We start from the raw sequence: 25,061 nt of genomic DNA on the forward strand, positions 1-25,061 counted from the left end.
GGCAGCACATCCCAAATATCCTCCTTTGCCAATCACCTGAAGCTCATGTCTTCTGGTTATCAAAGTTTTAACAATTTGTCACTGTCTCAACCCTTCTTCATTCTGAGCACTTCGATCAGTCCTCCACATGTCATTTTTCTGTTCCACGGTGAACCATGTGTGAAATGTCCTCACACAAGCCACGGTGCGGTTTAACTATTCGCAACCCGTTACATTTCAGCCACAATGGGCTGGATTCTACGTTCCTGCGGCTACGTGCCGACACCATGGAGGATCCGAGGCATTTCACGACGGGAAAATCGGCGCAAAGCCCTCACCGATTCCGCGACCGGTGAGGGGCTAGCACCGGCGCCGCGTGAAACACCGGCGGAACGCGCGGAAAACGGTCGGAGAATCGGTCGGGGTCCCGTGCTGCACATGCGGAGGGAATCCCAGCGACAAGGAGAGGGAGCGGAGAATCTCATCGCCAGGGATCGGCGCGCTGCCTCCTGCTGGCGATAGACACGTGGCTGGGGAACCAGAATCCCGCCCATTAACTCGCTTCCTTCCTCCACAGGTGCCGCCGGTGTTCCCAACATTTTTTGTTCCGTAGATTTCACACTCGGCTGCACTGGCCCATTTCAAAGAATCATATGGTATAGAAGGAGGCCATTGCACCCATCAAGCTTGTACTAGCCCTCCCTGGGAGATTTACCAATTAATCGCAGCCCCTGCCCCCATAGCCCAGCAATCTCTTTTCCTTTCAGTATTTATCCAGTTGCCTATGGGAGGTATATCTGCTCTCCCCTGCTTTCAACAACACAGTCCCGATCGCAACAACCTCCCAGAACCAAAGCCACGGCCCTCTTCATCTCAGTCCTCACCCTTTTCTACAACCAACTGATTTCTTTTCTGTTAAATTTTCGAGCGCCCAATTATTTTTTGTTTTCCAATGAAGGGGCAATTTAGCGCGGCCACTCCACCTAACCCTGCACATCTTTGGGTTGTGGGGGGCGAAACCCACGCAGACACAGGGAGAATGTGCAAACTGCACACGGACAGTGACCCAGGGCCGGGATTCGAACCCGGGTCCTCGAGCGCCGCAGTCCCAGGGCTGTCCACTGCGCCACCATGCCGCCCAAACAACTGATTTCTTAACCACACCCGGACTGCTCCCACTTTCTCCCCTCCGCACCTCAACCCGTAGACCTGAGGATTCATTCACCGTCCGCCCAGGGACACACACACATGTCCTGTAAGGTTCGGGGGGGGTCTGTCCTACCTTGGCAGCGGACGGCCCCCTCACTGAGGAGAGACCAGTCCCAGCGGCTCTTTGCTTGTACGAACTGAACACTCTTTTCTTCTTACTCACGACTTTGCTGCAGATGGGTTCATGTCGTTCCTGAAAATAACAGCAAGCCTTGAGTTCGGGGGGGGGGGGGGTCAGAATCAGCTTCCAACAACCTGAAGCGAACTTTGAGCAAGGTTTTCCTTCTCAAACTTTACTCCCTATCTCCTTCCCCGCCCCCAGCTCCCGTTAGGGTGCTGACTCTGGTGGGACATGTTCCTGGCAGCAGCAACACGTGACCTTTCACCCACACCCTCCACCTGGCAAACACAGTCCCGCAAAGTCCTGTTTTTTTGCCCACAACCAATTGCAAAGCAAAAGGATCCCTGCTACCCCATTGGGTGATTCCTGACTGTCAGCCAATCAGTCAATTTCCCCGCTTGCAATTACAATTTTTAAAATGAAAGGAGGTGAAATTAACATTTTCAGAAACAATCCTGTGGCTTTTCTTCAGGAGTTATGTGGTGATACGCCTCTGTACTTCCCTAGCATTGTACATAGTTATATAATAGTTGTGTGTAATGTGGCCCTGTAATCCTGTGTATTGTACTGTAGCTCTGTAGAGGTTCGGTCACCTGTATGTAACCTGACCTGGCCACGGAGAGCTCCGCCTTGGCCACTCCCCCGGGAGTTAGGTATAAGACCCCGCTTCTGAGACCTGACCCATTTTGTCTGGGGTCGTCTGTGTCGGGTAAGCTTCCTTTGTAGTGTATTAAAGCCTTGGTTAAAGTCTCACATGTCTTTGTGGTTCTTGACGCTTAGTGCATCAAGTTGCTCCCATGGGAATCCTGTGGATTCGCCTTTGATTCCAGGAGACTCCAGGGTAATCCCAAGCTCCCATGTTAATATCTCATGATGTTGACTGAGCAGACCGCCCGCCATTGGCACCATCATTCAACCACCTGGAGCACCACTAAAACAGGATACCCGCTCATTGTCAGGTTGCTGTGCGATCTTGCTCTGCGCAAATTGGCTGCCGCATTTTCTACGTGTCACACCGCAATAATAATAATTTTTATTAGTGTCGCAAGTCGGCTCACATTAACACTGCAATGGCGTTACTGTGAAAATCCCCTGGTCGCCACACTCCGGCGCCTGTTCGGGCACACTGAGGGAAAATACAGAATGTCCAATTCACCTAAGTCTTTGGGGACTTGTGGGAGGAAACCCACACAGACACGGGGAGAATGCACCGACTCCCATTGTTTGATAATGCTCCTGTGAGGCACCTTTGGACATTTTATGAGTTAAAGGCATCCTATCAATATGTTTTTGTCGATATTGGAAGGTCACCTTGATCGCTTGCTGTGCCTGAGGCAATCAATTATTTATTAAACGGGTTGTTTTGCTGGCGTTAAAGCCTCAACCAAGAACTGGCCACAGACTGCCATCTTTACCCCTCAAGTCCTAGAATAAAGAGAGAACAAACAAAGAAATGTACAGCACAGGAACAGGCCCTTCGGCCCTCCAAGCCCGTGCCGACCATGCAGCCCGTCTAAACTACAATCTTCTACACATCCTGGGTCCGTATCCCTCTATTCCCATCCTATTCACGTATTTGTCAAGATGCCCCTTAAATGTCACTATCGTCCCTGTTTCCACCACCTCCTCCGGTAGCGAGTTCCAGGCACCCACTACCCTCTGTGTAAAAACTTGCCTCGTACATCTACTCTAAACCTTGCCCCTCGCACCTGAAACCTATGGCCCCTTAGTAACTGACCCCTCTACCCTGGGGAAACGCCTCTGACTATCCACCCTGTCTATGCCCCTCATAATTTTGTAGACCTCTATCAGGTCGCCCCTCAACCTCCGTCGTTCCAGTGAGAACAAATCGAGTTTATTCAACCGCTCCTCATAGCTAATGCCCTCCATACCAGGCAACATTCTGGTAAATCTCTTCTGCACCCTCTCTAAAGCCTCCACGTCCTTCTGGTAGTGTGGCGACCAGAGTGTGGCAAGATTCGGAGATCTTGCCCACAGACCTTTGTGCCAGTATTGAACAGGGACAGGGCAGATGTCTGTGATGTTTGCTGTCCCCTGCAGTAACCCATCACAGTGAATATTCAAGTTCACAGCAAACCCCCAGCTGCCTTAGCCGACCATTTTGAGTGAGGAACTGTTCTGTTTGAAGCCCTCCAGGTCAGATTTCCCGTTTGGCCTGTCCGAGGAAGGTATTGCCGGTGTGGAAGCTTAATTTCCACCAACTCAGGACGTCCTAAAGTACTTTACAGCTGGTGAGGTAGCTTTGGGGTGGCATGGTAGCACAGTGGTCAGCACCGCTGCCTCACAGCACCAGGGACAAATAGTTGCCAAACTATCGGAGTACACACTGCTGGAGATGTTGCTGCTCCCAGATGAGGTGTGGGAGGGCAGAACCGGGGATATATACGGGTGGTTGGGAGAGCAGGGCAAGGCATTCGTGGAAAGGATTAAGCGGGAGTGGGAGGGGGGAGTTGGGGAGGGAGATAGGATGGGGGCTCTGGTGTGAGGTGATGCGGCGAGCGAACTCAACCTCCTCCTGTGCGAGAATGAGTTTGATTCAGTTTAAAGTGGTGCACAGGGTCCACTTAACTCGTACTCGGATGAATGTGTTCTTCCCGGGGGTGGGGGGTGGGGGGAGGGGGGGGAGGGGGAAGTGGATGGATGTGAGTAGTGTGGGCGGGGCTGGCGAATCACGCTCACATGTTCTGGGGATGTGAGAAGTCGGAGAGCTGCGGGGAGGCGGTGTTCGGGGCCTTACGGAGGATAGTGGGGGCCGAGGGGAAGCCGGATCCCCTGGTGGGGATCTTTGGGCTCTCGGAGGTGCCGGAGCTGCTGCGGGGAAAGGAGGCCGATATCAAGGCCTTCACCTCTCTGATTCCCCGGTGACGGATTCTTTTGAATCGAAGGTCGGACCCTCCACCGCGGGTTGCGGCCTGGCTGGGAGGCCTGTACGAGTTTCTCCAGTCGGAAAATATTACGTTTTCTTTCAGGGGGGGTCAGAAGAGTGCTTCGACTTACGATGGAGGCTGGTCAGAATGGTATTTGAGGAGCTTTTGCCATGGTGGGTGTGGGAAGGGAAGGGGTTAAAAGGGGAAAATGTACAAATGGTTAACTCTGTTTTGTTGGAATGTGGTTTTGTTGATATTCTTACGTTTGAAATAAAAAAATCTTTTTTTAAAAAGCTGCGTGGGTTAGGTGGATTGGCCGTGCTAAATTACTCCGTAGTGTCCAAAGGTTTGGTGGGATTCTGGGCATAGGGTGGGGGATTGGGATTAGGTAGAGTGATCTTTCAAAGGGTCGGTGCAGACTCGATGGGCCTGAAATAGGCCATTTTCCAAGACCATATTTTTATCTCATCTCATCAAACATTCTTCATTCATTGGACTGTTTTATTGGACCGATTGGCACCGTTTATAATGTGCCCACAATGCAGAAGGGGACACCCGGATGGACATTCGTTTAAATCCCCTTCTGCACAGCTGAGAGACCTTTAATTCGAAATTGATGGAAGACCCTTGTTCTGCCCAGCAACAGCACGAGGCTGCATCTTAAAACGGACCCCTGGCCAGGAGATCGGGATATCTGCGAGTCAAGACCCTGGCAGTGGGATATATGGCACAACTGTATTGCAAAGACTTATGAAAGAATGAAATAATATATTAATAAAATGGCCAAGGCAGGCAAAGAAACCAGAATAGGAGGAATAAAAGAAATGTATAGATTAGATTAGCGTCCCCTACACACACAGCAGGACAAAGATGACATTAACACCTCATCTAGCAAACACAGAAACAAAAGCATAGCACAGCCACAGACATCGGAGGTCGATTTAATTAAGGAGACACATCAGGGCGATAATGGAAAACACATTAGAGAAGGGAGGGACACCGGAGCAATGCACAGACAATCTCATCAACACGGACACACACCATACAGATGCAAATTGACAAAGTCTACCAGGGAGCTTCCTGGCCAAACAGGATGCATATTCTCAGTTTAAACCTGTCTGAGAAATCTAAATCAAAACTACCCGCCACTTTTTAATTATTATGTATGAGCAAATGTTGCCGCTCGAATTTGGATTCCTATAAAAATCCAGAGCGAATGTGTAATTGTCGAGATCAACGTGGCCAAGCCACTGTTTCTGAGCTGGCTGCGTGGGTCTCCCTGAAGGCTTCAGTGATTGTCCAATAAAGAACAACGCTGTGAACCTTGCCTTGAGACTCGGCCTCTTGACTGCACTGGTACAAGGGATTTTTCCCTACAGCAGGCTGAATGGCCTCCTTCTGTACTGCAGGGGTTCTGTGATTCTGTAAAAACATTTGACACGTGCAAAGCCACCTGAGGAGGTATTTGGTCAGAAGACCAAAATTCAAAGAGACCGGGTTTGAAGGAGTGTCTTAAAGGAGGAATGTGAGTTTGAGATGTGGACAGGAATCCGGAGCCTCAGCAACTGAACTCACGCACGGCAAGCAATGGCGGGGTAGTTAAAATCGGGGGCTGGGAGGGAGTTGAAAACAAGGATGAGAATTTATAAATGTAGATGTTGCTTGACCAGAAGCTGACATGGGTCAGTGAGCTCAGAGCTGGTCGGGGAATGGGGCTTGCTGCGTTAAGACACAGGCAGCAGAGTTTGGGATGTCCGAAATCATGGTTTATCAAATGGAAACAAGCACAGTTCTACTCAATATGGCAACACATAAAGTTCCCAGAGATTCTGAGCAGGATGTGGAAGGCAGAGAAGGAAACTAAGGAAATTAATCTTGTACCAACTCACCAGACTACTGGATTCAAAACTCCTTCCACAGATTCTACATGGTACCAGGTTCAGATTCTGCTCTGTGTTCAAGAAAAGGTTAAATAAATAACATGTCAACACACTCATTGTTGCTGGATTGTAATCTGGAGGTCTAGATTCGAATGCCACCCGAGAGAGAAGGTGTTATCTGTAAAAGTCGCCATGAAACATAGATATTCATAGAATTTACAGTACAGAAGGAGGCCATTCGGCCCATCGAGTCTGCACCAGCTCTTTGAAAGAGCACCCTACCCAAGCCCACACCTCCACCCTATCCCCATAACCCAGTAACCCGACCCAACACTAAGGGCAATTTTGGACACTAAGGGCAATTTATCATGGCCAATCCACCTAACCTGCACATCTTTGGACTGTGGGAGGAAACCGGAGCACCCGGAGGAAACCCACGCTCACACGGGGAGGATGTGCAGACTCCACACAGACAGTGACCCAAGCTGGGAATTGAACCTGGGACCCTGGAGCTGTGAAGCAATTGTGCTAACCACCATGCTACCGTGCTGCCCGGGAACTGTCAACATTGTTGTAAAGTCTCAGCACCTGGTTCCCTTTAGGGAAGGAAGTCTGCCGTCCTCACCCAGTCAGGCTCAATATGTGACTCCAGTCCCACACCAAGTTGATTCGACACCTTGATACTCTCGGAACTGCCCAGCACACCATTCAATTGCCTCCCAAGAGCAATTGGAGTTGGGTAATGCATCAGCAATAACCACATCCGAAAAACGAAAGGGGAAATATATTTGGTCCATTCTTATCCCTTTGAGTGGACAGAAACGAAAATCTGATTTGTGAAGGGACAAATTTGGCCCATTAAACCCATTCCTTTCAGTAGCTATAATGATATGCATAAGCAATTCTGTATGTTTAAAAAATTAGACTTCCAACCAGCAGGTGGCAGTAGAACTACACCATGTGACACTGCAACCTCGGGGAGTCTGAATGAGGAGTCGGCGGGGATAGTCGTGTTTTGCATTAGCTCCCGTTGTTAACAGCTTACAGTTCGTTAGTAGTATTAGTATTGTTTTCTACCCACGTTTTTGTAATTAAATAAATCTTAACGAGTCATGAACTAGACGTTATTTGGTGCACTGACTCAATCATTGCAATGCACTAGAACATAACAGTAGCTGTAGCCGAGGGTGGTATGCTCAACTCTTGATGTCAGATGGATGTGGTTTCAAATTCCAGTCCAGAGACTTGAGTCAGAGTGCAGGAGGGAGATAGAGAACCTAGTGGAGTGGTGCAACGACAACAATCTCTCCCTCAATGTCACCAAAACAAAGGTACTGGTCATTGATTTCAAGAAGCAAGGTACTGTACACACCCCGTCAGCATCAACGGGGCCGAGGTGGAGATGGTAGCAGTTTCAAATAACCCAGGTGTGCACATCACCAACAATCTGTCCCGGTCCACCCACGTCGACGCTACCACTAAGAAAGCACAACAGCGCCTATACTTCCTCAGGAAACTAAGGAAATTCGGCATGTCCACATTAACCCTTACCAACTTTTACAGATGCACCATAGAAAGCATCCTATCTGGCTGCATCACAGCCTGGTATGGCAACTGCTCGGCCCAAGATCGTAAGAAACTTCAGAGAGTCGTGAACACCGCCCAGTCCATCACACAAACCTGCCGCCCATCCATTGACTCCATCTACACCTCCCGCTGCCTGGGGAAAGTGGGCAACATAATTAATCCCATCCGGGTTATTCTCTCTTCCAACTTCGATTGGGCAGGAAATACAAAAGTCTGAGAACACGCACAAACAGACCCATAAATGATGTGTTGGGTGCTCTGGATCCGTGGAACACATACAGGCCACCAACACTTAAAATAGTGCAACACTATTTTATTAAGTTAGCAACTGTTGAACATACTTTCACTGTGGGTTAACACGACGTTAGGTTAAATTAAAGGCCTATGCTTGTCCTAACCAGTCTATGCACTCAGCACATGGTGAGGATCTGTGTTGTAAGCTGTAAGCTCTGTACTTGTAGGAGGCTGCATCCCGAATGAGCGGGAAAACTGATGCCCTCTGTCTTTATAGTGAGTGATGTGGAGATGCCGGCGTTGGACTGGGGTGAGCACAGTACGAAGTCTTACAACACCAGGTTAAAGTCCAACAGGTTTGTTTCGATGTCACTAGCTTTCGGAGCGCTGCTCCTTCCTCAGGTGAATGCAGAGGTCTGTTCCAGAAACAGATATATAGACAAATTCAAAGATGCCAAGCAATGCTAGGAATGCGAGCATTAGCAGGAGATTAAATCTTTACAGATCCAGAGATGGGGTAACCCCAGGTTAAAGAGGTGTAAATTGTATCAAGCCAGGACAGTTGGTAGGATTTTGCAGGCCAGATGGTGGGGGATGAATGTAATGCGACATGAATCCCAGGTCCCGGTTGAGGCCGCACTCATGTGTGCGGAACTTGGCTATAAGTTTCTGCTCGGCGATTCTGCGTTGTCGTGGGTCCTGAAGGCCGCCTTGGAGAACGCTTACCCGGAGATCAGAGGCTGAATGCCCTTGACTGCTGAAGTGTTCCGCGACTGGAAGGGAACATGCCTGCCTGGTGATTGTTGCGCGATGTCCGTTCATTCGTTGTCGCAGCGTCTGCATGGTCTCGCCAATGTACCACGCTTCGGGACATCCTTTCCTGCAGCGTATGAGGTAGACAACGTTGGCCGAGTCGCACGAGTATGTACCGCGTACCTGGTGGGTGGTGTTCTCACGTGTAATAGTGGTATCCATGTCAATGATCTGGCACGTCTTGCAGAGATTGCCATGACAGGGTTGTGTGGTGTCGTGGTCCCTGTTCTGAAGACTGGGTAGTTTGCTGCAAACAATGGTTCGTTTGAGGTTGCGCGGTTGTTTGAAGGCAACTAGTGGGGGCGTGTGGATGACCTTGGCAAGATGTTCATCGTCATCAATGACGTGTTGAAGGCTGTGAAGAAGATGACGTAGTTTCTCCGCTCCGGGGAAGTACTGGACGACGAAGGGTATTCTGTCGGTTGTGTCCCATGTTTGTCTTCTGAGGAGGTCGGTCCGGTTTTTCGCTGTGGCGCGTTGGAACTGTCGATCGATGAGTCGAGTGCCATATCCCGTTCGTACGAGGGCATCTTTCAACGTCTGTAGATGTCTGTTACGCTCCTCCTCGTCTGAGCAGATCCTGTGTATACGGAGCGCTTGTCCATAGGGGATGGCTTCTTTAATGTGTTTAGGGTGGAAGCTGGAGAAGTGGAGCATCATGAGGTTATCCGTAGGTTTGCGGTAAAGCGACGTGCTGAGGTGACCGTCCTTGATGGAGACGAGTGTGTCCAAGAATGCAGCTGATTTTGGAGAGTAGTCCATGGTGAGTCTGATGGTTGGATGGAACTTATTAATGTCATCGTGTAGTCGTTTCAGTGATTCTTCGCCGTGGGTCCAAAGGAAAAAAATGTCATCGATGTATCTGGTGTATAACGTCGGTTGAAGGTCCTGTGCGGTGAGTAGGTCCAGTTCAAACTTGTGCATGAAGATGTTGGCATATTGGGGTGCGAATTTGGTCCCCATGGCTGTTCCGTGCGTCTGGATGAAGAACTTGTTGTCGAAGGTGAAAACGTTGTGATCCAGAATGAAGCGGATGAGTTGCAGAATTGCGTCTGGAGATTGGCAGTTGTCGGTGTTGAGTACTGAGGCTGTTGCAGCAATGCCGTCGTCATGGGGGATGCTGGTGTAGAGTGCCGAGACGTCCATTGTGACGAGGAATGTTCCTGGTTCAACTGGTCCATGGGTGCTGAGTTTCTGTAGGAAGTCCGTCGTGTCGCGACAGAAGCTGGGTGTACCTTGTACGATGGGTTTCAAGATGCCCTCGATGTAGCCAGAGAGGTTCTCACACAGGGTCCCATTGCCTGAAACGATAGGGCGGCCTGGTGTGTTGGCCTTATGTATTTTCGGGAGGCAGTAAAGATCTCCAATGCTCAATGGGGAGTACGTGGGATGAGAGCACGTAGGGTGCTCTGAAGATCTGGATCCAAGGTCTTGATCAGTCTGTTAAGTTGGCGGATGTGTTCCTTGGTCGGATCTGCGGGTAACTGTCTGTAGTGTTCTTGGTTGTTCAGTTGTCGGTATACTTCTTTGCAGTAGTCCGTTCTGTTCAGTACGACAGTGGCCCCCCCTTTGTCTGCTGGTTTGATGACGATGCTGCGGTTGGTCTTGAGAGCGCGCGGATGGCATTGCGTTGTGCTTGGGTGACGTTATAGTGAGTGTGCTCTAACTGGTGATTGGCTGCGGTGTTGCGTGTGTTGATTGGTCTTGCTGATGCAAGAAGCATCAGGAATAAGGTGGGTGAACTTAAGGCATGGATCGGTACTTGGGACTACGATGTGGTGGCCATCACGGAAACTTGGATAGAAGAGGGGCAGAAATGGTTGTTGGAGGTCCCTGGTTATAGATGTTTCAATAAGATTAGGGAGGGTGGTAAAAGAGGTGGGGGGTGTCATTATTAATTAGAGATAGTATAACAGCTGCAGAAAGGCAGTTCGAGGAGTATCAGCCTACTGAGGTAGTATGGGTTGAAGTCAAAAATAGGAAAGGAGCAGTCACCTTGTTAGGAGTTTTCTATAGGCCCCCCAATAGTAGCAGAGATGTGGAGGAACAGATTGGGAAACAGATTTTGGAAAGGTGCAGAAGTCATAGGGTAGTAGTCATGGGCGACTTTAACTTCCCAAATATTGAGTGGAAACTCTTTAGATCAAATAGTTTGGATGGGGTGGTGTTTGTGCAGTGTGTCCAGGAAGCTTTTCTAACGCAGTATGTAGATTGTCCGACCAGAGGAGGGGCAATATTGGATTTAGTACTGGGTAATGAGCCAGGGCAAGTGATAGATTTGTTAGTGGGGGAGCATTTTGGAGATAGTGACCACAATTCTGTGACTTTCACTTTAGTAATGGAGAGGGATAGGTACGTGCAACAGAGCAAGGTTTACAATTGGGGGAAGGGTAAATACGATGTTGTCAGACAAGAATTGAAGTGCATAAGTTGGGAACATAGGCTGGCAGGGAAGGACACAAGTGAAATGTGGAACTTGTTCAAGGAACAGGTGCTACGTGTCCTTGATATGTATGTCCCTGTCAGGCAGGGAAGAGATGGTCGAGTGAGGGAACCATGGTTGACAAGAGAGGTTGAATGTCTTGTTAAGAGGAAAAAGGTGACTTATGTAAGGCTGAGGAAACAAGGTTCAGACAGGGCATTGGAGGGATACAAGATAGCCAGGAGGGAACTGAAGAAAGGGATAAGGAGAGCTAAGAGAGGGCATGAACAATCTTTGGCGGGTAGGATCAAGGAAAACCCCAAGGCCTTTTACACATATGTGAGAAATATGAGAATGACTAGAGCGAGGGTAGGTCCGATCAAGGACAGTAGCGGGAGATTAGGTATTGAGTCTGAAGAGATAGGAGAGGTCTTGAACGAGTACTTTTCTTCTGTATTTACAAATGAGAGGGGCGATATTGTTGGAGAGGACAGTGTGAAACAGATTGGTAAGCTCGAGCAAATACTTGTTAGGAAGGAAGATGTGTTGGGCATTTTGAAAAACTTGAGGATAGACAAGTCCCCCGGGCCTGACGGGATATATCCAAGGATTCTATGGGAAGCAAGAGATGAAATTGCAGAGCCGTTGGCAATGATCTTTTCGTCCTCACTGTCAACAGGGGTGGTACCAGGGGATTGGAGAGTGGCGAATGTCGTGCCCCAGTTCAAAAAAAGGACTAGGGATAACCCTGGGAATTACAGGCCAGTTAGTCTTACTTCAGTGGTAGGCAAAGTAATGGAAAGGGTACTGAAGGATAGGATTTCTGAGCATCTGGAAAGACACTGCTTGATTAGGGATAGTCAGCACAGATTTGTGAGGGGTAGGTCTTGCCTTACAAATCTTATTGAATTCTTTGAGGAGGTGACCAAACATGTGGATGAAGGCAAAGCAGTGGATGTAGTGTACATGGATTTTAGTAAGGCATTTGATAAGGTTCCCCATGGTAGGCTTATGCAGAAAGTAAGGAGGCATGGGATAGTGGGAAATTTGGCCAGTTGGATAACGAACTGGCTAACCGATAGAAGTCAGAGAGTGGTGGTGGATGGCAAATATTCAGCCTGGATCCCAGTTACCAGTGGCGTACCGCAGGGATCAGTTCTGGGTCCTCTGCTGTTTGTGATTTTCATTAATGACTTGGATGAGGGAGTTGAAGGGTGGGTCAGTAAATTTGCAGACGATACGAAGATTGGTGGAGTTGTGGATAGTAAGGAGGGCTGTTGTCGGCTGCAAAGAGACATAGATAGGATGCAGAGCTGGGCTGAGAAGTGGCAGATGGAGTTTAACCCTGAAAAGTGTGAGGTTGTCCATTTTGGAAGGACAAATATGAATGCGGAATACAGGGTTAACGGTAGAGTTCTTGGCAATGTGGAGGAGCAGAGAGATCTTGGGGTCTATGTTCATACATCTTTGAAAGTTGCCACTCAAGTGGATAGAGCTGTGAAGAAGGCCTATGGTGTGCTCGCGTTCATTAACAGAGGGACTGAATTTAAGAGCCGTGAGGTGATGATGCAGCTGTACAAAACTTTGGTAAGGCCACATTTGGAGTACTGTGTACAGTTCTGGTCGCCTCATTTTAGGAAGGATGTGGAAGCTTTGGGAAAGGTGCAAAGAAGATTTACCAGGATGTTGCCTGGAATGGAGAGTAGGTCTTACGAGGAAAGGTTGAGGGTGCTAGGCCTTTTCTCATTAGAACGGAGAAGGATGAGGGGCGACTTGATAGAGGTTTATAAGATGATCAGGGGAATAGATAGAGTAGACAGTCAGAGACTTTTTCCCCGGGTGGAACAAACCATTACAAGGGGACATAAATTTAAGGTGAAAGGTGGAAGATATAGGAGGGATATCAGAGGTAGGTTCTTTACCCAGAGAGTAGTGGGGGCATGGAATGCACTGCCTGTGGAAGTAGTTGAGTCGGAAACATTAGGGACCTTCAAGCAGCTATTGGATAGGTACATGGATTACGGTTAAATGATATAGTGTAGATTTATATGTTCTCAAGGGCAGCACGGTAGCACAGTAACAATTGCTTCACAGCTCCAGGGTCCCAGGTTCGATTCCGGCTTGGGTCACTGACTGTGCGGAGTCTGCACGTCCTCCCCGTGTCTGCGTGGGTTTCCTCCGGGTGCTCCGGTTTCCTCCCACAATCCAAAGATGTGCGGGTTAGGTGAATTGGCCAATGATAAATTGCCCTTAATGTCCAAATTGCCCTTGGTGTTGGGTGAAGGTGTTGAGTTTGGGTAGGGTGCTCTTTCCAAGAGCTGGTGCAGACTCAAAGGGCCGAATGGCCTCCTTCTGCACTGTAAATTCAATGATAATCTATGATTAATCTAGGACAAAGGTTCGGCACAACATCGTGGGCCGAAGGGCCTGTTCTGTGCTGTATTTTCTATGTTCTATGTTCTATGTGTGTCCATCAGCATGTGTATATCTGCACCATGATATACTGGTGTACATTATGACATCCCCCCTTTTATAAAAGAATGTATGTGTGTGGCAATAATTAATGTATGGTGAGAATGTTCCTAACTACGTGTGGGGTGCGAAGACATATTTACAGGACTACGTACATGAGAACTAAGCTATTTACATGGGAAGGTGCCTGGTGCGGAGAAGCAGTATGCAACAAGAATAACGAGATCAACACTATATACAAACCAGGGAAACGATCAAACAAAGCACTGAAAGAATTCAGAGAGTCTATAAGTCCGCAAAGTTCATAAATTAAGTCTCTGAGGTGGGCAACGAATTCTGGTTGACCGCCTCAAGGGTGGGTCGAGAGCCGCCGGTTCAGGAGCGGGCTGGACTGCGTCAGAGTCAGGGGGATGCAGAGTGACAGGGAGCTCTGCATAGTCTGTGGCAGGGTCAGCAGGAGGGCCAGGCGACAATGGAGGATCACGTAACGAGCGTGGAATGAGACGAAGGGCGCGTCGATTGCGGCGCAGAATAGAGCAATCCGGTAGACGAACCAGGAACGAGCTGGGGGCCACCTGCCGAAGAACAACAGCGGTTGCAGACCAGCCCCCGTCCGGAAGATGGGCGCGGACGTTGTCATCTGGAGCCAGAGCAGGGAGATCAGCTGCACGGGAGTCATGAGCCGCCTTGTGCTGTGCATGAGACAGCTGCATCCGGCAAAGGACCGGAACGTGGTCGAGGTCTGGGACATGGATGGACGGCACCGTCGTCCTCAGGGTACGACCCATGAGTAACTGGGCTGGCGACAGGCCAGTGGACAGCGGGGCGGAGCGATAGGCCAGCAAGGCAAGGTAGAAATCGGACCCAGCATCGGCAGCCTTGCATAGGACCCGTTTAACAATATGTACTCCCTTCTCCGCTTTGCGTTGGATTGGGGGTACAGGGGACTGGATATCACATGCGCAAAATTGTACCGCCTGGCAAAGTTGGACCATTCCTTGCTGGCGAAGCAGGAACCATTGTCCGACATAACCGTGAGCGGGATGCTGTGTCGAGCAAAGGTTTCTTTCCATGCACGAATGACTGCAGACGAGGTGAGGTCGTGCAACTGTATCACCTCTGGGTAATTCGAAAAGTAGTCCACGATCAGGACATGGTCTCTACCCAGCGCGTGGAACAGGTCGATTCCCACCTTGGTCCATGGTGTCGTGACCAACTCATGGGGCTGCAGGGTCTCACGTAGTTGGGCCGGCTGGAAGCGCTGACAAGTGGGGCAGTTGAGCACTGTGTTGGCTATGTCCTTATTAATGCCGGGCCAGTACACTGCCTCTCGGGCCCGTCGGCGGCACTTTTCCACGCCAAGGTGGTCCTCGTGTGGTTGTTCCAGGACAAGTTGGCACATGCTATGCGGGATGACAATGCGGTCCAGTTTTAGAAGAGCCCAGTCTACTACCGCCAGATCATCTCTGACATTATAGAATTGAGGGCATTGGCCCTTGAGCCACCCGTCGGTTAGGTGGTGCATGACACGCTGGAGCAAGGGGTCAGCCGCCATATTGCGGCGAATTTGGACGAGGAATTCATCCGTGGCAGGTAGATTGGAGGCCACGAATGCCACATGGGCATCAACCTGGCAGACAAATCCCACTGGGTCACATGGAGTGTTGACTGCCCTGGAGAGAGCGTCAGCAATGATGAGGTCTTTGCCTGGGGTGTATACCAGCTGGAAGTCATATCGCCGGAGCTTGAGAAGAATACGCTGGAGGCGAGGCGTCATGTCGTTCAAGTCTTTCTGTATTATATTGACCAGCGGGCGATGGTCGGTCTCGACGGTGAATTGAGGAAGTCCGTAGACATAATCATGAAACTTAACCACACCGGTCAGAAGGCCCAGGCACTCCTTTTCTATCTGCACGTAGCACTGTTCCATGGGGGTCATCGCCCGTGACGCATATGCAACAGAGGCCCATGATGAGACCTCATCACGTTGAAGGAGCACTGCCCCAATGCCGGATTGACTGGCATCGGTCAAACTTTTGGTCTCCTTTGCTGGATCAAAGAAAGCTGAGACCGGGGCCGTGGTCAGTTTTGTTTTGAGTTCTCTCCATTCGCGCTCGTGGGCAGGGAGCCATTGGAGGTCTGTCCTCTTCCTGACCAGGTTCCTGAGAGCCGTGGTATGAGAGGCGAGGTTAGGGATAAATTTCCCTAAAAAATTGACCATGCCCAGAAATCGGAGGACCACCTTCTTGTCCTCTGGTGTTTTCATAGCTGTGATGGCAGCTACCTTGTCCACATCCGGCTGCACACCCAATTGGGAGATGTGGTTCCCGAGGAACTTGAGTTCCGTCTGACCAAAAGAGCATTTGGCCCTGTTGAGGCAGAGGCCATGCTCATGTATACATCTGAATACGCGCTGGAGGCGACTAACATGCTCCTGCGGGGTGGTGGATTATGTCATCGACATAGACGCGAACACCTTCAATGCCTTCCATCATTTGTTCCATAATCCTATGGAACACTTCTGATGCAGATATGATCCCGAACGGCATCCTGTTGTAACAATATCTGCTAAAGGGGGTATTAAATGTGCACAGTTTCCTGCTGGATTTATCGAGCTGGATTTGCCAGAATCCTTTTGATGCGTCAAGTTTGGTGAAGAGCTTGGCGTGAGCCATCTCGCATGTGAGCTCTTCGCGCTTGGGAATTGGATAATGCTCCCTCATGATATTGCGATTCAGATCCTTGGGATCAACGCAAATTCTCAATTCGCCGGAAGGCTTTTTTACACATACCATGGAACTGACCCAGTCGCTTGGTTCCGTGACTTTGGAAATCACTCCTTGGTTCTGGAGGTCCTGCAGCTGCTGCTTGAGGCGGTCCTTAAGGGGTGCTGGGACCCTGCGAGGTGCGTGCACCACAGGCATGGCATTCTGTTTTAATAAAATCTTGTAGGTGTACGGGAGCGTGCCCATGCCTTCGAAGATGTCGTGGTACCGGTTGATAATGGCGTCGAGCTGCGCCCTGAAGTCAGTGTCCTGAAAGGCAGACGTGTCAGCAGGAGAGAGAGAGTGAACTCTCTGAACTAGGTTCAACAGCTTGCATGCCTGCGTGCCAAGCAGGCTTTCGAGGAGCCCACGATTTCAAAGGGAAGGATGGCTTTGCATGACCTGTGCGTCACTTCAAGTTGACACGAGCCGCTGGCAGCAATGGCATTGCCATTATAATCTAATAGCTGGCAGGCTGATGGGAGGATGGCTGGTTTGACACAAAAGCTTTGGAGGTCAGACCGCAATGAGATTGACGGAGGCACCAGTCCAGGCGGAATCGTATTTGGGACCGGTTGACCGTAAGGGTGGCACACCACTCATCGTCTGGATCGACGCTGTATACCGATAGAGGCTGGATTCTTTGCTTCGGGGACAGCCTGTTTTTTGTAACGATACCGATTCGAAAAGGTGCCTTCGGGTCCTCGGTGTCAATATCGGGTAGTAGGTCCGCATCGGACTCGGTGACCGTGGGTTGAATGGCCCGGACATTCCTGCGAGGCTGGCTGGAGCGATACGAATTGGCAGGCCGAACTGATCTGCATAAAGCAGCATAGTGGCCAAGTGTGCCACATCTCAGGCATTGTCGGGCTTTGGCAGGGCATTGCCGCGGAGCCACATTTGCCGCACGTTGTTGCGTCAGTACGTTCGCTGCGCCACAGCGCATGCGCGGAGCGGCCGTACGTGGTGCGTACCTGCGCAGTACGTTCGTCGATGTCGCCGTCCCCTCGTTCGGTGCGCACAAGCGCGGGAGTCCGCGAAAAGCGCGTGAAATGGCCACCCTCATCCAGGCTGAGGCCCTGGAGTTGCTCGATTGCTTGGACCCGTTCTGCCTCGTGGGGACCTTGCCGTGCCGTTTCAGCCGCTTGGATGTGGGAATACCAACTAGTGGCGTGTTTGTGTAGCACGCAGGTCTCGATGGCGGTCGCTAGGGTGAGCTGCTTTACCTTGAGGAGCTGCTGGCGTAGGGGGTCCGACTGAACACCGAAAACGATCTGGTCGCGTATCATGGAGTCGGAGGTGGGCCCGTAATTACAGGACTGCGCAAGGATGCGAAGGTGGGTGAGAAAGGACTGGAAAGGTTCATCCTTATCCTGCAAACGCTGTTGGAATACATAGTGCTCGAAACTTCCATTCACCTCTATGCTGCAGTGAATGTCAAACTTGAGGAGGACCGTCTTGAATTTTGATTTATCTTCATCATCAGCAAAGGTGAGAGAATTGAAAATGTGGATGGCATGTTCCCCGGCCGTGGATAGGAAGAGAGCGATCTTCCTGGTGTCCGAGGCATCTTCCCGGTCTGTGGCTTCAAGGTAGAGCTGGAAGCGTTGTTTGAAAATCTTCCAGTTGGCCCCTAGGTTACCGGTGATGCGGAGCGGCGGCGGCGGGCGGACGCTGTCCATTTTGCAGGATGGCTGTATGCTGGTGGAAGGCAGATCACTTGCAGGGAGGTCTAAGAATTTCTAATATCCCTCAACTCCTGGTATCATGATGTGTTGGGTGCTCTGGATCCGTGGAACACATACAGGCCACCAACACTTAAAATAGTACAACACTATTTTATTAAGTTAGAAACTGTTGGACATACTTTCACTGTGGGTTAACACGATGTTCCCGTACCAGCCTCCCCGAACAGGCGCTGGAATGTGGCGACTAGGGGCTTTTCACAGTAACTTCATTGAAGCCTACTCGTGACAATAAGCGATTTTCATTTCATTTCATGTTAGATTAAACTAAAGACCTATGCCTGTCCGAACCAGTCTATGCACTCAGCACATGGTGAGGATCTGTGCTGTAAGCTGTAAGCTCTGTCCTTGTAGGAGTCTGCATCCCGAATGAGCGGGAACTCTGATGCCCCCTGTCTTTATAGTGAGTGTGCTCTAACTGGTGATTGGCTGCGGTGTTGTGTGTGTTGATTGGTCCTGCTGTGTGTCCATCAGTGTGTGTCTGCACCATGATATACTGGTGTATATTATGACAATAAACAGCTTCTTCCCCACTGTTACCTGGCGCCTGAATGACCCTCTTATGGACTGAACTGATGTCTTCACACATCTCTACTGAGTAGCACTATACTCCATATGCTTCACCCGATGTCTATGTCTATGTATTTACATTGTGTATTTATCGTATGTCCTATGTTTTTCATGAATGGAACGATCTGTCTGGACTGTACGCAGAACAATACTTTTCACTGTACCTCAGTACACGTGACAATAAATCTAAATCCAATCTTGAGCGATCTGGGCAGGCACTCCAGTGCAGTGCTGAGAGAGTGCTGCGCTGCCAGAGGTTTTGGCCTTTCATACAAGCCGTCAAACTAAGGCCCGGTCTGTTCTGCCTGGTGGATACAAAGGATCCCAAGACACTATTTCAGAGAACAGCAGGGGAGTTATCTGTCGTGTCCTGCCAAAATGTTTGTCCCTTGACCAACATCACTAAAATGGATGAACTGGTTGTCATCATATTGCTGTTTGTGGGATCTTACTGTGCACAATTTGTACCACTGCATGAGATTAATTTGACCCACACCTCCCTCTGGCAGTGGGATTCTCCCCTACCCGGCGGGGCGGGCGGTCCCGGCACCGAGGAGTGGCGTGAACCACACCGGCGTCGGGCCGCCCCAAAGGTGCGGAAGGGGCTTGGCGCCATGCCAACCGGCGCCGAAGGGCCTCCGCCGGCCGGCGCGAGTTGGCACATGCGCGGGAGTGCCGGCGTGTGCTGGCGTCATCCCAGCGCATGCGCGGTGGGGGGGGGGGTTCATCTCCGCGTCAGCCATGGCGGACTTTTACACCAGCCGATGCAGAGGAATAGAGTGCCCCCGCAGCACAGGCCCGCCAGCGGATCGGTGGGCCAGAGAATCGCCGGGGGGGGGGGGCGCTGCCAGCGGCCGTAGACTGGCGCGGCGCGATTCCCGCCCCCGCCAAATCCCCGGCGCCGGAGAATTCGGCAGCCGGCGGGGGCGGGATTCACGTCGTCTCCCGGCAGTGGGGGGTCGGAGAATCCCGCCCAAGGAATGCCAGCTTCCCAGTTATTGGCAGCTGCAGAGGGGCTGGTGTAGGTCAGGGGGCTCAGGGAGCGACAGCACTTGGTGTGAGGCTACAGGAGCAAGAGGAGAGGCCACAGTGAGTGGCCAAAACCAAAGGTTCCCAGGTTGAAGAGAGTGGGGGAGAAAACCGAGGACGAGTGGGCAAGGTTGACCGCATGCTGAGAGTTCAACAGAGCGTAGGTGTTGGTCAAGGCTCAGTGACAGAAGGTCATGAGTTCAACTCCCACTTGAACATGTGACACAGCTGATGCTCCCCGATCAGTACTCAGGCTAATCCCTGGATTCTATCTTTCAGATGAGACAGGAAGTTGAGGTCCTTCTGCCCTTACAGGTGGAGGTAAAAAATCCCATAGTGACATTGTCTTGGGTCAATATCTATCCCTCAGCATTAAAACTGATTGCATTGATGTTTGTGGGATCTTTCTTTGTCCAAATTATCTGCTATCTTTTGTTATGATCCCAGCTGCTGTGACTAATGGACAGTTAGGTCCCAGAATGGAACCCCAGCTCGATAGATACAAACATTTATTTTTTGTTTAGAGATTTTGGTTTGATTTGATTTTTGATTTGATTTGATTTGTTGTCACATGTACCGAAGTACAGTGAAAAGGATTTTTCTGCGGCCGAGGGAACGTACACAGTACGTACATAGTAGACAAAAAGAATAATCAACCGAGAACATTGACAAATGGTACATCGACTTGGATGAACAAGCGTGGATGAACAGTGTCACAGGACAGCCATTTAACTTTCAACAAAATAAAACATTTATTAAACGATAAAAGATTGACTATAATGCACCACCCTTCACCCCAGCTATATCTTTATATATATTTGCAAAATCCATCTTATACTCTAATGCTCTCAGTAAGTACACAGTCCATGTAAGCTAATAGACAAACTGTGGTCACTTCACCCTCTGAAACCAAGGGCGTGATTTAACCGGAAAGAAAACAGCGTCCTGTTCTGGGTGCATTTAGTGGGTATTTTCCTGGCGTTTACAGCGCCGAGATCGTCCCCGCTGTTAAACGGGTCTCTGTTCTTTTCTCGGGCCTCGGCGAGGAAGGCCCCACCGATGCCACACTTATCTTCATTTCCTGCACAAAGGAGCTCAGCTCGGCAGTACAGGAAGAGATTGGGGTACCGTTCATCTCTCAACACCCCCAAAGTGACCCCGTGACCACCCCCAATGACCCAATGTATCGATTAGGGCATCCTCGAGTCCCCCTCACCCCATCTCACAAGGGCAAGGCACCCTCATGCCCGATTCCCAGAATGGGCAAGATGCCACCTTGGCACTGCCACCCTGGCAGTTCACCTGCCAGCCTAGCAGTGCCACCTGGGTACACGAGTGTTTCCAAACTCTAGTCTTGAAGAAGAAACTTTGAAACTTCCCTCTAACAAAGCTTTCTCTTGAAGGATCCAAGGATCCAGCTCCAGGTTTTTAATCTCTCCTTTCGGTATTCCTCTGTATTGGATTCACGTGCATTCAAGCTTCCACGCATTCTCTCAGCTGCTCAGCCCTCCAACAAAGCCCTAATGCTTCGCAGACTGTATTAAGATATCACCAAACTTTTGATTAACCTTGAATTTCTGCCTTCTCACCTAACCAGCTTTAAATCTGGCTCTTGCAGCTGCCTCTTTAACTCAGTGCACTTTCTCTGATTTTTTATTGAATTCTCCAGAACAAGGGGCGAAATTCTCTGGAAACGGCGCGATGTCCGCCGACTGGCACCCAAAACGGCGCAAATCAGACGGGCATCGCGCCGCCCCAAAGGTGCGGAATGCTCCGCATCTTTGGGGGCCGAGCCCCAACATTGAGGGGCTAGGTCGGCGCAGGACGAATTTCCGCCCCGCCAGCTGGCGGAAAAGGCCTTTGGTGCCCCGCCAGCTGGTGCGGAAATGACATCTCCGGGCGGCGCATGCGCGGGAGCGTCAGCGGCCGCTGACAGCTTCCCACGCATGCGCAGTGGAGGGAGTCTCTTCTGCCTCCGCCATGGTGGAGACCGTGGCGGAGGCGGAAGGGAAAGAGTGCCCCCACGGCACAGACCCGCCCGCGGATCGGTGGGCCCCGATCGTAGGCCAGGCCACCGTGGGGGCACCCCCCGGGGCCAGATCGCCCCGCGCCTCCCCCAGGACCCCGGAGCCCGCCCGCGCCGCAGGTAAGGTAGGTGGTTTAATTTACGCTGGCGGGACAGGCATTTTAGCAGCAGGACTTCGGCCCATCCGGGCCAGAGAATCGACCCAATCGGCGCGATTCCCGCCCCCGCCGAATCTCTGGTGCCGGAGACTTCGGCAACCGGCGGGGTTCACGCCAGCCCCCGGCGATTCTCCGACCCGGCGGGGGGGTCGGAGAATCTCGCCCAGGATCTTTTTCAACTTGTTCTTTGCTACTCTAATTTAACTGCCTTCCTGAGACATACTTTTGTCCAAACGCTTGCTTTCTGGGACGTTATTTTCCATTTTGGAAAGTCTGCTCTCTGCAGCTCTCCTGTCCTGTCCAGCTTCTCCTGGCTTAAGCTTACAACCAACTCCAAAGTTCTTTCTGTCCTAGGGTGGCCCCTGGTTGCTAAGCAACAGCCTAGTTTTCCTTTAAGCCCAGTTTGCTTTCAGATCATAAACCTTCATGACCAGACAAGCATCTTAACCAAACTGAAGTCAACTACCTTTTTAAATACAGAAACATAAAATTAAACTTAAAGCTCTACCTTATTTTTAATGCCCAGAAATACAAATATAAATTTCTTAAAACGACCTGTTTCCTGACTATTTCCTAAATACTCAATTGAACAAATACTTTTTGGCATTGCCACACAGAGTGCAGAGTGAAATACAAGGCACTGTCTACAATATCACACTCTTAACATATGGGAAGCAAAAATGGAAAATTGCTGACTGGTTCAAGGCTAACATCACTGTGAGGGAATCTGTCAATGAAGCCATGCAGTCGGCTCTCACTGATTACAAGGGAGATCCGAGTGAGCAGACACTGAATGTATCCAGAGTTGCTCAACACCAATGAATAGCGATGACAACTTTGCCAGAATATCCAGATGTCCTTCAACACTGGGAATGCTAGGGGTTTGGAGGATCAAAAGGCAACAGGCCCATCAGCAAAGGCAGTGGGAGGGAGGGGCTTCATCACCTCCTGCAATAAATGGTGGTGAGCTGCCTTCTTGTACCGCTGCAGTCCATATGGTGTAGGTACACCTACAGTGCTGTTAGGGAGGGAGTTCTAGAGGTTTGACCCAGTGACAATGAAGGAACAGAGATAGGTGCGCTAAGGGATGGGAAATAAATGATGCCCCACATCCCATGAACGAATTTTTAAAAAAATGTATGTTCAAATATATCCAAGACAGGATGGTGTGGGGTTTGGAGGGGAACTTGCAGGTGGTGGTGTTCTCTTGCATCTGCTGTCCTTGTTCGTCTAGGTGGTAGTGGCCATCGGTTTGGAATGTGTTGTCATGTGGAGCCTGGATGAGTTAGCGCAGTGAGCTTTGTAGCTGGTACGTACTGTTGTCACTGTGCCCGGGTGCTGGAGGAAGTGAGTATTTAAGATGGTAGTTGTGGTGCCAATCAAGAGGGCTGCCATTTCTTGGCATCGGTTTCTGGAGTGCTGCTGCAGTTGTATTTATTCAGGCAAGTGGGAAATATTCCATCGCACTCCTGTCTTGTGCCTTCTGCCATGAAGATCTGCTTTATGCCAAATAATGATTTTTAAATTATGTTTAATGCACCCATTGGAAACCTGAATTGAACTTTTAAAAAGACGAATAAAAAGAGCCTATATATGACTTGAACTCACAGTCCAAGGTTGCCATTGCAAATTTGCATCACTAAATATCCCATATTCCAATTCATTGGAGTGGAGTCAGTCTGTCTGTAATATTCATCAAAAACAAAAGACTCACATCATGGGCTGGATTCCCCGCCCTGCCCCATTTCTATTACACCCCGCCGGCGTGATTCTCTGTTACGCCAGCCGGTCAATGGGGTTTCCCATTGTGGGGCAGCCCCACGCCGCCAGGAAACCCCCGGGCTGCCGGCAAAATGGAGCATCCCGACAGCGGGGAATCCCACCCCACATGTCTCATTCGCGCGGCAACGACCTGAGGTTCTGAACTATTGGAGCTAATCGAATCACCTTTGGGATATATATATATATTTTTAAAAATATTTTTATTAAGGTTTTTTAACAACACAATTTTTTCCCCTTACAAACAATAACCCCCCGCCCCCCCGTAACAAAATAACGCAAATTCTCCCTGAGCAAGATATATACATGGCAAGATGGTATATTTACACAGCTTTATACACTGGCTCTTGGCCGCGCGTACCGTTTCCCCCCACCCTCCATGCTATCTCCCGCTCGTCAATCTCCTCAAACAGTCTCTCGTTTCCCCCCCCCAGGGTTGCTGCTGCTGCTGATCGACCTTCTTCTAACGCTCCGCAAGATATTCTAGGAACGGTTGCCACCGCCTGTAAAACCCCTGTGCAGACCCTCTCAAAGCAAACTTGATTCTCTCCAATTTTATGAACCCCGCCATTTTGTTAATCCAGGCCTCCAGGCTAGGGGGCTTCGCCTCCTTCCACAATAGCAAGACCCTTCGCCGGGCTACTAGGGACGCAAAGGCCAGAATTCCGGCCTCTTTCGCCTCCTGCACTCCCGGCTCATCCACTACTCCAAATATTGCTAGCCCCCAGCTTGGCTTGACCCGGACTTTCACCACCTGGGATATTACCCCCGCCACTCCTCTCCAGAACCCCTCCAATGCCGGGCATGACCAAAACATATGGACATGGTTCGCCGGGCTCCCTGAACATCTTTCACATCTATCCTCTACCCCAAAGAACCTACTCAGCCTCGCCCTCGTCAAATGCGCTCTGTGAACCACCTTAAATTGTATCAGACTGAGCCTGGCACACGAGGATGAGGTATTAACCCTACCCAGGGCATCAGCCCATAGCCCTTCCTCAATCTCCTCCCCCAGCTCCTCCTCCCATTTACCTTTCAGTTCTTCTACTAGCGCTTCCCCCTCTTCTTTCATCTCTTGGTATATTTCCGACACCTTGCCCTCCCCGACCCATACACCCGAGATCACCCTATCTTGAACTTCTTGTGCCGGGAGCAACGGAATTCCCTCACCTGTCGCCTCACAAAAGCCCTCACCTGCATATATCTAAATGCATTTCCCGGGGGTAACTCAAATTTCTCCTCCAGTGCCCTTAGGCTCGCAAATGTCCCGTCAATGAACAGGTCCCCCATTCTTCTTATCCCCGCCCGATGCCAGCCTTGGAACCCCCATCCATCTTCCCCGGGACAAACTGGTGGTTACCCCTGATCGGGGAGCACACCGATG

The 25,061-nt window shown here is 50.3% G+C and overlaps 1 protein-coding gene across 1 annotated transcript in view; it reads right to left on the minus strand.

The window, feature by feature from the left end:
• The window catches only part of LOC140422665 (zinc finger C2HC domain-containing protein 1A-like), an 85,742-nt gene that overhangs the window by 46,439 nt on the left and 14,242 nt on the right, over positions 1 to 25,061 (minus strand). Inside the window, exons 3-4 of the mRNA XM_072507662.1 lie at positions 6,087 to 6,148; positions 1,262 to 1,381 (exon numbers count right to left, since the gene is read on the minus strand). Coding sequence (XP_072363763.1) covers positions 1,262 to 1,381; positions 6,087 to 6,148 — 182 coding nt within the window. The remainder of the gene's footprint in view (positions 1 to 1,261; positions 1,382 to 6,086; positions 6,149 to 25,061) is intronic.

Source organism: Scyliorhinus torazame, chromosome 1, assembly GCF_047496885.1.
Source record: "Scyliorhinus torazame isolate Kashiwa2021f chromosome 1, sScyTor2.1, whole genome shotgun sequence".
Taxonomy (NCBI): Eukaryota; Metazoa; Chordata; class Chondrichthyes; order Carcharhiniformes; family Scyliorhinidae; genus Scyliorhinus; species Scyliorhinus torazame.